General features: G+C 39.4%; 1 protein-coding gene across 1 annotated transcript; it reads left to right on the plus strand.

The window, feature by feature from the left end:
- Positions 1-1,243: 1,243 nt before the first annotated feature.
- On the plus strand, positions 1,244-2,640 carry LOC115847327 (tripartite motif-containing protein 75). The gene is given in 3 exon segments (XM_060298704.1): positions 1,244-2,077; positions 2,080-2,291; positions 2,349-2,640. Coding segments are annotated over 3 exon segments (1,338 nt in total).
- Positions 2,641-14,668: the final 12,028 nt, after the last annotated feature.

Below are 14,668 nucleotides of genomic sequence, written 5' to 3' on the forward strand. Positions count from 1 at the left end.
ATCTCCAAGACGTTATATCTTAGCGCTTGAAATTCATTCTGGGGTCTCTGGACTCAGAGATTGTCTTTAACCTATCCGGGCTGGAGATGATTAAATCAATACACCCCCACCCCCTCCCACCTCCCCCCATACCCTCCATGGATGCTCACTTTCAGCTTTGGGGATCACTTTGCTGATCCCAGTGGAAAGTTTGGAGCGTCTAACAGGACTCTTCCTGTGTGGGTGCCCTGAACTCAAGAGTTCTCAGCCCTGAGAGTTGGTGGCCTCTCAGCCTCTTTGAGAATCAGCAGATGCTTCAAAGGGAAAGCTCCACACCTTCTTCTTAGGATCTTGACTCCACAAATCCTCACTAGTTGGTAGCTCACCACTGTCATCAGGGAGTACGTTTGTATGTGTGTGTGTTTCTCAGCTTCAACTCAAATTGACGTACTGATCTCAATCTCGTTCTGAGCTTGAAGTGAAAAGTCAGTTTTGGGAGGGTGCCCAGAGCAAATTTCATCTAGTCCAAATCCCATCCACTTATGCAAAAAATTTCATGTATTCTGTAGTTGAGAAGCTTAAGTGAAAAGTAAATTTTGATGTATTATGAATTCAGTGCTGTTAGAAGGATCTGTGGTTTAAGCCAAAAAGTACCAGTTTTTTAAATTAGATTTTTGACAAGATTGAAATTATTGAAGCTGGGTTTTTTATCCTTTAACCAGATTCTCTTTGAAATGGGATGTTATGTAACTTTCCCCAGGTTCCCAGATAGGAGGTGACTGAGGGGGAGTCCCATCCAGGCCCTGGGCTCTTGTCCTCAAGCCCACACACTTTCCACAGTCCCAGGACCTGGTGCCATCAACCTGTGGTCCATGTGGGTGTAGGTGGGTCATGGTGGAGGGGAGGATCAGAGGATGCCTCACTGTGGCAGTGAGGGTCCCTCAAGACACAGGGCAGCCTTTTCACAGGAAGGATTATTTTCTCATCCCCAGGAAGGAAAAGGCACTTTGGAGCTGTGTCTGCTTTCTGACCCAGAGAGTTGCTGAGCTTGGCTTCAGACCCTGGAGCTGCTGAGGGCAGTGAGTCGCCCAGCTGCTCTATGATAGGCCGCAGGAGTGGAGGAAGCCTCTCTGAACACCTGCCTGCACCCCAGAGTCCTGCAACATCCAGGACAGGAAGGAGGGAGACCCGAGGGTGCACCTGCTACTCAGCGCAGAGACCCAGTAGCCCGGCCTCCTAAGAAACCCACCTCAGTGCAGCCCCGATGACTGTGGCAGCGGCCCTGGCTGGACTCCAGGCAGAAGCCAATTGTTCCATCTGTCTGGAGGGCCTGAGAGACCCCGTCACCACTGAGTGTGGGCACAACTCCTGCCGCTTCTGCATCCAGCGGTCCTGGGCTCACCTGGAGGACAGGTTCCCCTGCCCCGTGTGCCACCGCCCGTGCCAGGAGCGGCAGGTGAGGAGAAACACCCAGCTGGGCAGGATGATCCGTGTGGCCAGGCTGCTCCAGAGCAGCCGGAGCAACAGGAGGAGCTGCGAGGAGCCGCGCCCGTGCGAGCTGCACCGCCAGGTCCTGAGCCTCTTCTGCGAGGAACACGTGGAAGTGCTGTGTCCCCTGTGCGCACGGACCCCTGAGCACCAGGGCCACTTGAGGCCGGTGGGCGAGGCCGCGGCTGACCACCGGCAGAGGCTCAGCGCTTACGTGGAGCCTTTGAAGAGGCGGGTGGCAGATGCCCACAGCCTGGTGGCCGCGCAGGACAGAAAGCTGCTGGAGCTGCGGGAGCTGGTGCAGCGCCAGCGGCTGGAGCTGGCCTCGGAGTTCCGGCAGCTGAGCCGGGCTGTGGACGGCGAGCAGGAGGCCGTCCTGGCGAGGCTGGTCCAGGAGGAGCAGGACATCCGGGAGCAGCTGGGCGCCAACATCACCGCCTCCTCAGACCACATCTGCGAGCTGCGGGGCCTCCTGCACGAGGTGACAGAGAGAAGCGTGTTTCCTGGAGCCAGGCTGCTGAGTGGCATCGGGGGCGTCCTGGGCAGGTGCGAGCGTCTGAGGTGCCCCGACGTCTACTCCTTCCAGCTGAGGCGGGAAGGCTGCAGCCTGCCCCCCCGCAGCACTCAGCTCTGCAGAAAATCATTCAGAAGTTCCGGGAGGACGTGACCCTGGACCCCGAGACAGCGCATCCCAACCTGCTCGTGTCCGAGGATAGAAAGTCGGTGACGTTTGCGAGGAGCAGGCAGCTTTTTCCCCCAAGCGCGCACAGATTCTGCACGGAGCCTGCGGTGCTGGACTCTGTGGGCTTTGCCAGCGGCGGGCGGTAGTGGGTGGGCGGGGCCTCGTGGGCTGTGGGCGTCTGCGCAGACTCCGCCTCCAGGAGCGGCGCTGGGCACCTGGAGGGACAGAAACGCCTCTGGACTCTGGGGCTGCGCGGAGGGGATTGTGAGGCCCGCGGGCCGGGGGGCGCCCTTCCCCTGGAGCTGAAGGAGGAGCCTGGCGGGATCGATGTGTATCTGGACTATGAGTTGCGTGCGATTTCCTTCTACAGTTGGAAGGACAGGTCCCACATCCACTCTTTCACCGACAAATCTTCTGAGATCTTAAAGCCCGATTTCTCTATCGGATGCTATACTCAACCTCTTACAATCTGCGCAGTAAGAGATTACTAAGGATGATTTTTGACTTTGCTTCTTTTTCTTCCTGAAATTTATGGACAGTAGGTAGAATGTTTACAACTGTCCTTACATCTGGCACCGAGATTTTTTTTTTAAATGTTTATTTGACTTAAAGTCATGAAGAAAGTTTTTCTCATTTTGTTTTCTATTTTGTTGTTGTTGTTGGTGGTGTTTCCATAGCAGTAGAGATGTTGTGGGAACTAACAGGGACGTGGAGTTTAACTGTAAAGTGTTTCTGGAATTCTAACGTTGGGGCGTATAAAATTGTAATTTCACAGCTTCAGTAAATGTGTGAACACTTGCATATTTCCTATACCTATACATTTACCTGTTCCATAAGCACCTTACACGTTCCATGTGGGAGAGGAAACACACCTGTGTGGAGACAGTTCTCAGGGGGCGTCTTGCACATGTCGGGAGCAAGGGACCGACCACTCAGGACTATGTTTCCCAGGACGTTTTTATGGGAAACAGCCTTGAAAGATAGAGGTGGCATCTCCATCAGAGCACAGGCAGGTTTGTATACTGTCCAGTCTCCCTCGAGGGCAAAGGTCAGGCAGATTTATTGCCCTTTATACAGGGGTTGGGTTTTGCTCATTACCAGTAGTACATCTAAATTACTCTCTTACTTGAAATTTGAGATTGTCCAGTAACTATGACATTATGTGAGATGATTTATACATCTTCCTGGGAGATATTTGACATAGAAAAAGATCAGTCTTATACTTTTCCTTGGTTTTTTATTTTGGGGGCCTAATAACACCCCTCCCCCTCTGTGACATGTGTGATCATAGTTCCCCAGCCAGGGACAGAACCTGCGCCCAATGCAGTGAAAGCTCCGAGTCTTAACCACTGGACCGCCAGGGAAGTTCCCCTAAATACTTGCAGATTGTCCCTGCTCCTTCCTGTGCTTGGGGAGATTTGTTTCCATGTCTCAACAGGGTTAAACTGGCTGCTACTTTTCTCTTCCTGGTTCCAACATTTAAGCATGTTTCTATTCTATTTCTAATTTTCACAGTAGCTTATTTCATCTTTGAGTGTGACTCATCTATTTTTGTTTTGTTATGAAAAGCAGGCATATAAGATTGTGTAGTAAACATGTAGATACAATTTAAAGGAGAATAGTAAAATTAGTACCCGTGTATAAAACACCTAGGTGAAGAAATCAAACATTACACGGTAGCTCAGAGGCCCCGTGGATTCTAACACACTATGTCACCCCCATTTTCCTCAGTTTGAAGCATCCCGTATCTTGATATTAATAATTCCTTTGGGGCTTCCCTGGTGGCGCAGTGGTTGAGAGTCCGCCTGCCGATGCAGGGGACACGGGTTCGTGCCCCGGTCCGGGAAGATCCTACATGCCGCAGAGCGGCTGGGCCCGTGAGCCATGGCCGCTGAGCCTGCGCGTCCGGAGCCTGTGCTCCGCAACGGGAGAGGCCATAACGGTGAGAGACCCACGTACCGCAAAAAAATAAAATAATAATAATAATAATTCCTTTGTTTTTCTTGAAAGGTTTACCACACATGCATATCTTTACAACCAATAAAGTTATATTCTAAAAAGCCAGAGACAAATAAGAAACGTCACTGAATACTCAATTTATTTTACTACATAATAGACTAAATGAAAACAAGTCTCATGATTATCTCAATAGATGGCAGAAAAATCATTTGATAAAATTCATCATCCATAGTTATGAAGTGAATGTGTCCCACCACAAACTGTATTCAGAGGTGGGGCACTTAAGTAGGTAATCAAGGTTAAATGAAAATGGTGACAAATCTAATATGACCAGTCAGTGATTTAAAAAAAGGAAAATTTAGCAAATTAGGAAAAGGTCATTGCCTTAATGTGCTAGTTGATATCTACCAAAACCCACCACAGTGATGAAATTCTGTTAGTGTTCTGACAATGGACCTCAAACAAGGATTCTATATGTATTTTTTTTTTTTTTTTTGCGGTATGCGGGCCTCTCACTGCTGTGGTCTTTCCCGTTGCGGAGCACAGGCTCCAGACGCGCAGGCTCAGCGGCCATGGCTCACGGGCCCAGCCGCTCCGCGGCATGTGGGATCCTGCCAGACCGGGGCACGAACCCGTGTCCCCTGCATCGGCAGGTGGACTCTCAACCACTGTGCCACTAGGGACAGCGAAGCCCCAAAAAAGGATTCTTGCTATCACCTGTTTAACACGGTGTTGGGCCCTACTTCAATGACTGTCCTCAAAAGGAGAAAGATACCAGGGATGTGCATGCATAGAGAAAAGGCCATGAGAGGGCACGGAGAGAGGTTATCTGCAAGCCAAGGAGGCCTCAGTAGAAAACAAACCTGCAGACACCTTGATCTTGGACCTCCAGAACTGCAAGAAAATAAATTTGTTTTGTTTAAACCAGTCAGTCTGTGGTGTTTTGTAAGTCAGCTTTCCCAGGTTAATACATGGAGTCATGAGAAGAAAAAAAAAAATTTAGAAAATTAGACAGTGAAGCGAACTTCCTTAATCTGTTGAAGGATATCTACCAAAACCCTACAACACTGATAAAATTCTGATAGTTTTCTCTTAGAATGGAAATGTGACACCTATTCAACAATGCTTTGGCATTCATAAGCAGCACAAACAGGCAAGGAGGGAACAAGTATAATAATTGGAAAGAAAAAAATAGAAATTTTCCTATTATTAAATGATATGATTTTTTACATAGAAAACCCAAAATGATTTACAAATGAATTTAATACATATGTAAATTTTGCAAGGTTGCTACATACAAGATCAATATGCAAAATTCAAGTGCATTTCTGTATAAGAGTATCAATCAGAAAATGAAACTTGTCATTTGTAATAGAACCAAAAAACAGCAAATATCTAGGAAGAAATCTCACAAAAATATGCATATTTCTCATTACAGAGAAAATCTTTAAAAGGACAAAAATAGATGACAAGAATTACCACATAAAATATTAAGAAGATTGAATGTTATAATGATGTCATTCCCCCCACCCAATTAAATTTCAGTCTTTTAATGAGAAGGGATCCAGAATATTGAACTGATTCTGTGTATATAAGTCAACTCCAGCCACATATGAATGGACATACTATAGGGCATTTGGGAGCTAAAATAGAGGAATATCTTCATGATCTCTCAATTAAAATTTGTTTTTAGTTAATATCTACAAAAATGCACCTGCCATGAAGGAAAATGTAAGTTTGACCATATGAAATTTTAGAGTTCCTTTTAATTAGAGGGCAGTATAAAGAGAGTGTGGGGAAATTTGAGAAAAGATATTTCCAATTTATACAACTGACAAAGGGCTACAAACATTATTACACATTTATACCCGAGCAAGATGCCTTGCCAGAGTCTTCATGCTTCAAAGGGAACTGCAGATTACAACACACACACACACAAACACACTAATACACTCATGGTTTCCTCTCAGAATGCGGTGCTCAGTGCTAAGCACCTATAACGTGAAATATCCACATGCGACTAATACCAATCAGGTTTAAAACAAATGCTTCTCTAAATAGCTAAACTTCCACCCTCTAAACAAAAGAAGTCCTGGGAAATTGTGAGTTATAATGTTGTCAAGAGGGGGCTTAGAAACCTCTAAACACTCCACCCAAAACCTGTGAGAATAAGCAAATTCAGTGAAGTTGCAAGATACAGAATCAATAGCCAAAAATTTCATGTTTCCATATACTAACAACAAACTATTCGAAAGATAAATTAAGAAAAAAATGCCATTTAAAAACACAAACAAATTGAACCAAGGAAGGGAAAGACATGTACAGTGATGAAAGAAATTGAAGATATTAATAAATAGAAAGATATTCTATGTTCATGGATTAGAAGAGTTAATATTTTAAAAATGTCTATACTACACAAAGCAATCTACAGATTCAACACAATCTCTATCAAAATACCAATGACATTTTTCTTTTTTTTAACTTTTTAGTTGATGTATAGTTGATGTACATATTATATAAGTTAAAGGTGTACAATATAGTGATATACAATTTTTTTTCTGTCAATCCCAAACTCCCTAACTATCCCTCTGCCCCCCCTCACCCTGGTAACCAAAAGTTTGTTCTCTGAGTCTGTGAGTTTATTTCTGTTTTGTAAATAAGTTCATTTGTATCATTTTTAAATTCCACATATAAGTGATATCATATAATATTTTTCTTTCTCTGTGTGACTTACTTCACTCGGTATGACAGTCTCTAGGTCCATTAATGTTGTTGCAAATGACATTATTTCATTCTTTTTAATAGCTGAGTAATATTCCATTGTGTACATGTACCATAACTTCTTTATCCATTCCTCTGTCAATGGACATTTAGGTTGCTTCCAGGTCTTGGCTATTGTAAACAGTGCTTCAGTGAATATTGGGGTACATGTATCCTTTCAGATCATATTTTTCTCTGGATATATGCCCAAGAGTGGGATTGCAGGGTCATATGGTAGTTCTATTTTTAGTTTTTTAGGAACCTCCATACTGTTCTCCACAGTGGCTGTACCAATTTACATTCCCACCAACAGTGAAGGAGGGTTCCCTTCTCTCCACACCCTCTGCAGCATTTATTATTTGTAGACATTTTGATGATAGCCATTCTGACTGGTGTGAGGTGATACCTCACTGTAGTTTTGATTTGCATTTCTCTAATAATTAGTGATGTTGAGCAGCTTTTCATGTGCTTCTTGGCCATCTGTATGTCTTCTCTGGAGAAATGTCTATTTAGATCTTTTGCCCATTTTTTGATTGGGTTGTTTGGTATTTTGTTGTTGAGTTGTATCAGCTGTTTGTATATTTTGGAGATTAAGTCCTTGTCGGTTACATTAAATGGTAATTTTTAAAACTGCTCTTTTGAGGTATGATTGATATACAAAAAGCTGTACATATTTAATGTATACAACTTGATGAGTTTGCATATACATATACATCCATGGAAACATCACCACAATTTATGCCATCAACATATCCATCACCTCCCAAAGTTTCCTCCCTCCCTCTTTATTTTTTTTATTATTATTATCATTATTATTAAATGGTAATTTTGATGAGCCATTAGTAATTTGATATGGATTGTATTGAATCTGTAGATTGTCTTGTGTTGTATAGTCATTTTGACAGTACTGATACTTCCAGTCGAAGAACATGGTATATCTTTCCATCTGTTTGTGTCATCTTCGATTTCTTTCATCAGCATCTTATAGTTTTTGGAGCATAGGTCTTTTGCCTCGTTAGGTAGGTTTATTCCTAGGCATTTTATCCTTTTTTGTGCAATAGAAAAAAGGATTTTTTCTTGAATTTCTTTTTCTGATCTTTCGTTGCTAGTGTCTAAAAATGTAACAGATTTCTCTGTATTAATTTCGTATCCTGCAACTTTACCAAATTCATTGATGAGCTCTAGTAGTTTTCTGGTATCTTCTTTAGGATTTTCTATTTATAGTATCAGGTCATCTGCAAACAGTGGCAGTTTAACTTCTTTTCAAATTTGGATTCCTTTTATTTCTTTTTCTTCTCTGATTGCCAATGGCATTTTTCATAGAAATAGAACAAACAATCCTAAAATTTGAATAGCACCACCCAAGATCCCCAATAACCAAAGAAATTTTAAGAAAGAAGAAAGCTGGAAGCATCATGCTTCCTAATTTCAAACTCTATTACAAGGATTCAGTAATCAAAACAGTAAAGTATTGGAATAAAAACAGACACATAGAACAATGGAACAGAGGAGAGAGGCCAGAAATAAACCCAGGCATACATAATTAATTTATGACAAAGGAGCCAAGAATATGAAATAAAGAAAGGACAATTTCTTCAATAAATGGTATCGGGAAAATTGGACAGCTACATGCAAAAGAATGAATCTTATACTATGCACTACCTTATACTATACACAAAAAAACTCAAAATGGATTAAAGACTTGATATAAGATGTGAAACCATAAAAATCCTAGAAGAAAACATAGATGTTAAGCTCCTTGATATTGGTTCTGGCAATGATATTTTCAATCTGACACCAAAAGCAAAAGCAACAAAAGCAAAAATAAACAAGTGGGACTACGTCAAACTAAAAAGCTTCTGCACAGCAAAGGAAGCCATCAATAAAATAAAAAGGCAACCCTAAATGTGAGAAAATATTTGCAAATCATACAGCTGATAAGGTGTTAATATCCAAACTATAAAGAGAGCTCATACAATTCAGTAGCAAAAACAGAAAACAAAAACCCCACAAAACAACAACAAAACAAAGAATCCAATTAAACATGAGCAGAAGATCTTAATAGACATTTTTTTTCAAAGAAGACATACAGATGGCCAACAGACACCTGAAAAAATGACGAGCATCAGTAAACATCAGGGAAATGCAAATCAAAGCCACTGTTAGATATCACGTCACACCCAACAAAATGGTTATTATCAAAAAGACAAGAAATAACAAGTGTTGGTGAGGATGTGGACAAAAGGGAACACTCGTGCACTTTTGGTTGGAATGTAAATTGGTGCAGCCTCTATGGAAAAGAGTATGGAGGTTCCCCCCAAAATTAAAAATAGAACTACCATATGATCCAGCAATTCCACTTCAGGGTATTATCTTAAGAGAATAAAAACATTAACTTGTAAATGTGTATGCACTCCCATGTTTTCTGCAGCAGTATTTACAATCAGCAAGACATGGGAACAACCTAAGTGTTCACTGATGGATAAATGGATAAAGAAGATGTGGTATATATACAATGGGATATTCTTCAGCCATAAAGAAGAATATAATATTGCCATTTGTGACAACATGGATGGACTAAGAGTGTATTATTTTAATTGAAATAAGTCAGACAGAGAAAGACAAGTAGTGTATGATTTCACCTACATGTGGAATTTAAAAAGAAAAAACAAGAACAACAAGCTCATAGATTCAGAGAACCGATTGGAACATTGGTGGCTGCCAAAAGTGTGGGGGTGAATGGTGGGTGAAATGGGTGAAAGTGGTCAAAGAGTACCAACTTCCAGTCATAAAATAAAGAAGTCATGGAGATTTAATACGCAGTGTGGTGACTATACTTAATAATACTGTATTACATACCTGAAAGTTGCTAATTTTAAATTTTTTTATTGAAGTATACTTGATTTACACTATTGTGTTAATTTCAGTTGTACAGCACAGTGATTCACTTATATATATAAATGCATATATATACATATTTTTAGATTATTTTTTATTATAAGCTATTACAAGATATTGAATATAGATCCCCTACTATACAAATAAATCTTAAAACTCTTCATCATAAGAAAAAATAAATCATAAAAGTCCTCATCATAAGAAAAAAAATTTTTATAACTCTGTATTGTGATGTAACTATGATGATAACTAGACTTACTGCAGTGATCATTTCACAATATATACAAATATCGAATCATTAGATTATACATCTGAAACTAATATAAACTTTCATATCAATTATGCCTCGATTAAAAAAAAAGAGGACTCCGATTTGAACATTTAATAAAATTAACTAAATTTTCAAAAAATTAAAATTTCCAGGTTTAATTAATTTATTTAAAATATTGCTAATATAGATAATTTGTATTTTTGTAATATAAATAGTTTATTTCAATTATTTTAGAGAGAAGAACATTTTTTTAAAGAAATAGAACTTAAATCGTATATGGATCTAGGGATTGCTTAAAGAGATGCTGACAATCATGACATGTAAGAGTGGTTTATGTCATTAAATTAAAATATTTTATAATTTCTTTGATAAAATTAATTTATGATCTGCAATCCCATTGCAGTGTTTGATGTGATATACAAAAATCATGGTTTATTTCCAAATCTAAATATTGATTGAAGCGTTTTTTTGAAATTCCAGGTATCACTGCATTCGCAGAGTGCAGTTTCTAAAATTTAAAATTTAAAATAAAACAGCTTTGAGAAAAAACACTCAAGAAAACTTGTTCAAATGGCATTACTGTCAGTAGAAGGCACATTTTGTGAATGTCGATAAAAACATATTTTTTCCTGAAATAAAGGCAAGAAAAAATGTGTACAAAACATAAAATAATTAGTGAATTATATATGAATTTATTTTATTATTCATCCAAACATGGACAGCCATCAACTGAACACCAAGAAATGCCCAATAATATTCAGTTACATTTACTTGCATATACTTAAAGTGTAGAGCTTGATAAGCTTTGCCCATCACCATAATCAAGATAGCAAACATCTTCAGCATCCCCCAATCCTTCCTCATGGCTTTTTGTAATCTCTTCCTTCTGCTTCGCTCCTCTTCTCATTTTATCACCAGGCTTTCCCCAGGAACCAAGCTGGCTAGCACCCTGAAATTAGACTTCCCAGCTTATTTCCAGAAATGTGAGCAATAAATGTCTGCTGTTTATGGTATTACCTGAAAGCAGTCTGAACTAAGACGACAGGAAATACAGGGGATACAGAAACAAGTTAAAGGACAGAATAAGGAACGAATCAGTCAAATGTAGAATGTAGAATATTCTGCACCGCAATTGGGCTGGGATTTTCCAAAATTGAATGTCTCTTGCAAAGAAAAAAGGGGCAGGAGAATTGCTCTAGATTCAAAAAACTACAGAGATATAACAACCCAATGCAATGCTTTAACCTTAATTAGATCAAGGATGGGAGTGGTGGTGTAATACATATCTGTTTGGGGTGACTATTGGACTATAAAAGCTATTTGGGAAACTATTAGAGAAACTTGAAAAAGAAGATATAATAATTAATAATATAATAATAATGGGCTTTAATTTTCTTATCTATGATAATGGTATGCCATTATAAGTAAGAGCATGTTCTCATTATTATGAGATTTCTGCTTAAGCATTCAGGAATGAAATATGATATATGTGATTTAACTTCAAATGTTTCAGAAAAACAAACAAACAAGAAAAGTACGATTCAGTTTCACAGATAAGAATCTTTGAAGTTCTAACTCTGTCCTAACAACAAGTAAAAGCTGAACAGATTTGAATAATCAACACCTTTCCTTGAATTTGTAAAAGAGGAGAGAACTCACAGGAAAATCACTGTCCCAAGACTGGAAATCACTCTCTCAACACTTTCCAGGACTGATGAATACAATGAGTCACAACTTACAACTGGAAACCTTTGAGAATGTGTGCTGGTGTGGGAAAACCTGAACTGTAATTAATGAATTGCTGGAGGCTCATTGGACAACTCTGGGAGCTAGAATTCTCAGAGGACCCAGTATTAGGGAGACCTCCTGCAATACTGTGAAATTTACCTCCAGGATCTTGACCAAATTCTCACAGTAAATATCAGAGGAAAATCCACTTGTGCCTCTATTAGGGGGAAGGAAAAGGAATCATTCTGAAATATGTCAGAGCACTCTATTCCTCTTAACGAGGCTTGCCCTTAGGAGAAGCTAGTTAAGCAGAGCCTAACCTGCTGGGGAATTATCAGAGCTTACCTGAACTGGGTAAAAGGAAATACCCAACACTAGTCAGCTCTAACCTTCCATGTGGGGAAAGGGAAATACTCAACTCTACCTCACTCTAGCCATCCTGTCCCACCTAAGTAAGAAGGGAGGACTGAGAAGCACATGTGAAGTTCACAGTCCAGAGGCACAAGCTCACTAGATGACTCCACATTCTGATTCCAACTATGTGACATTCTGAAAAAGGCAAAATTATGGAGACAATAAAAAGTACCAGGGGCTGGGGTGGGAGAGGGAAGAATACTCAGAAAGGATTTTTAAGGCAGTAAAAATACTGTGTATGATATTATAATGATGGATATGTATCATTATATATATGCCCAAACCCACAGTATGTACAAAACCAAGAGTAAACCCTCATGTAAACCAAGGGCTTGGGGCGATTATAAGTCATCGATTGTAACAAATGTACTACTGTGGAAGGGGATGTTGATAACAGGGAGGCTATATTGTGTGGGGGAAGGGGTACATGGGAATCTCCGTACCTTCCTCCATTTTCATGTGAACCTAAACCTGCTCTAAAAATAAAGTCTAACTAAAAAGAAAAAAAAACAAGAAGAAAGATATGTATATGTACAGACACACAGAGAAATAAAGTAAATGAGGCAGTTAATAGTTGAATTGTTAAATCTAGATGGAAGGGTGTTTATCATATCATTCTTTCAAGTTTTCATCATGCTTTAAAATTTTCAAAATGAAAAGTTTGGGAAAGAAACTATTGCAGTTCCAGGCTGTGGGTTATTTCTTGGCACACCACAGGCCCTCACAAAGTATTTGCTAATGAACAAAGCCTGGGATAGATTCCTGGCTCTCCTCCTCCCCTGGTGGGTGACCAGGAAAGCTCCTTCCCCTCCCAAAACCTCAGCCTGCTCCTCCATAAACAACTGGACTGGAGTTGGGAATAAAGAAGATAAATATTTGAGAGCTTTTATTCAAGGATATACGTATTTGCATATGCACTTAGAGAAATAAAGCTTGATAAAACATGTTTCCAGAATTCTGACACTTAGGGAAGAAGTCCTACTAGGAGAACTTGCTTATCTCTCGCTGTGCCTTGAGACCAGGGCTCTCAAAACCACTTGTCTTATCTAGATCTTCTCTAATTTTTGTGACTGAGGAAAAAAAAGGGGTGGGGAAGAAGTCTTTCTAAATTTAACTTATTTCAACTGTTTAAAAACTAGTGAGTTTTATATTGTAATACCTGATTCATGACTAAGTTTAGGAAATGAAGCTATGAGATCTCTGGTTGTGTTTCTCTATATGTCTGTGTGCAATGTATATATGTCCTTAACTTTGGATGGTATTATCAAAATTAATTTGACAATGAGCTCTACCTAATTGGCTTAAAGGAAATTGAGTGCTTATATAAATTCTCAAAAATACAGAAGGTAACTGGCCAGAATTAATTTCAGGTTCCCATGGACTGGGAAATATTCAGTATTAAATTAATATGTAGTATTAAACTTAGTTTAAGCTTGTTAATTTAATTAATGTAGACATGTCTTAACAGTCATCAACATTAAGTACTGATATAATACACTTACTGTACCTAGGTTTAATAGAAGTCAAATAAAAACTTATTATATCTGTTACAAATCATCAACAAGGAAAATAACTCAATATAAAAAATTTTTTTTGAAGGACAGTAAATGTAAATGAAGTAAGTGCTTTTATGTAAATCTATAGGAATAATTATATTTTAGGAATGTCTACTTAAGAATAATCCCTCCAGAGATCCAGCAAGTTGAAATTTAGAGTTGTGCTAAATTAATTTATATGATGAAAGTTTGTTGAATAGCTGGATCATTCCCAAATAAAATAAGATACTGAGACATCAATTACTAAACAAAGAAACTAAAGGTATTTAGAGCTATCAGTGAATGTGTTTGGTGCCACCTTGAGATGTTCTCTATAAGAAAGTAAATGTTTTTAGGAATTATCATTGGTATTTTCACAAATCTACAGAATGCTAATGTAAAAGACAACTCATAATGGCCTACTTCTTGGTTGTCACTAGAAATTAAGGTTTTTAAGAGTTGAGGACTCTAGTTTAAACATGTAATTAAAGCTAATAAAAGAAATAAAGGAAACATTTCAGTATATAGTAGAAAAGCAGGATGTGTGTTTTCAGTAAAGGGGGTATGAGGAATGGAATTGCATTTTATTACAGGAAGGGAAAGTAAGTCTGTCTTAGAGCTGGTTGTTTCTGGATGAAAAAAATAAGGGACAAAACTAATATGAATACAGAAAGTGATAGAGGGTTTGGGGATTGTCAGGATTGGCTGGGGTAGACTGAAGTTAATTAAATAAGTGAATTTTGTTGTTAAAAGCAAGCTGGTACAGACTCTCTCTTGCAAGAGCACCAGACTCACAGCTAACTGTTGAACAATCATTAACAGGAGGACACTGGAACTCACCAAAAAAGACACCCCGCACACAAAGACAAAGGAGAAGCTGCAATGAGACAGTAGGAAGGGCGCAATCACGATAAAATTAAATTGCATAAACACTGGGTGGGTGACTCATAAACT

Source organism: Globicephala melas, chromosome 5 (genome assembly GCF_963455315.2).
Source record: "Globicephala melas chromosome 5, mGloMel1.2, whole genome shotgun sequence".
Taxonomy (NCBI): domain Eukaryota; kingdom Metazoa; phylum Chordata; class Mammalia; order Artiodactyla; family Delphinidae; genus Globicephala; species Globicephala melas.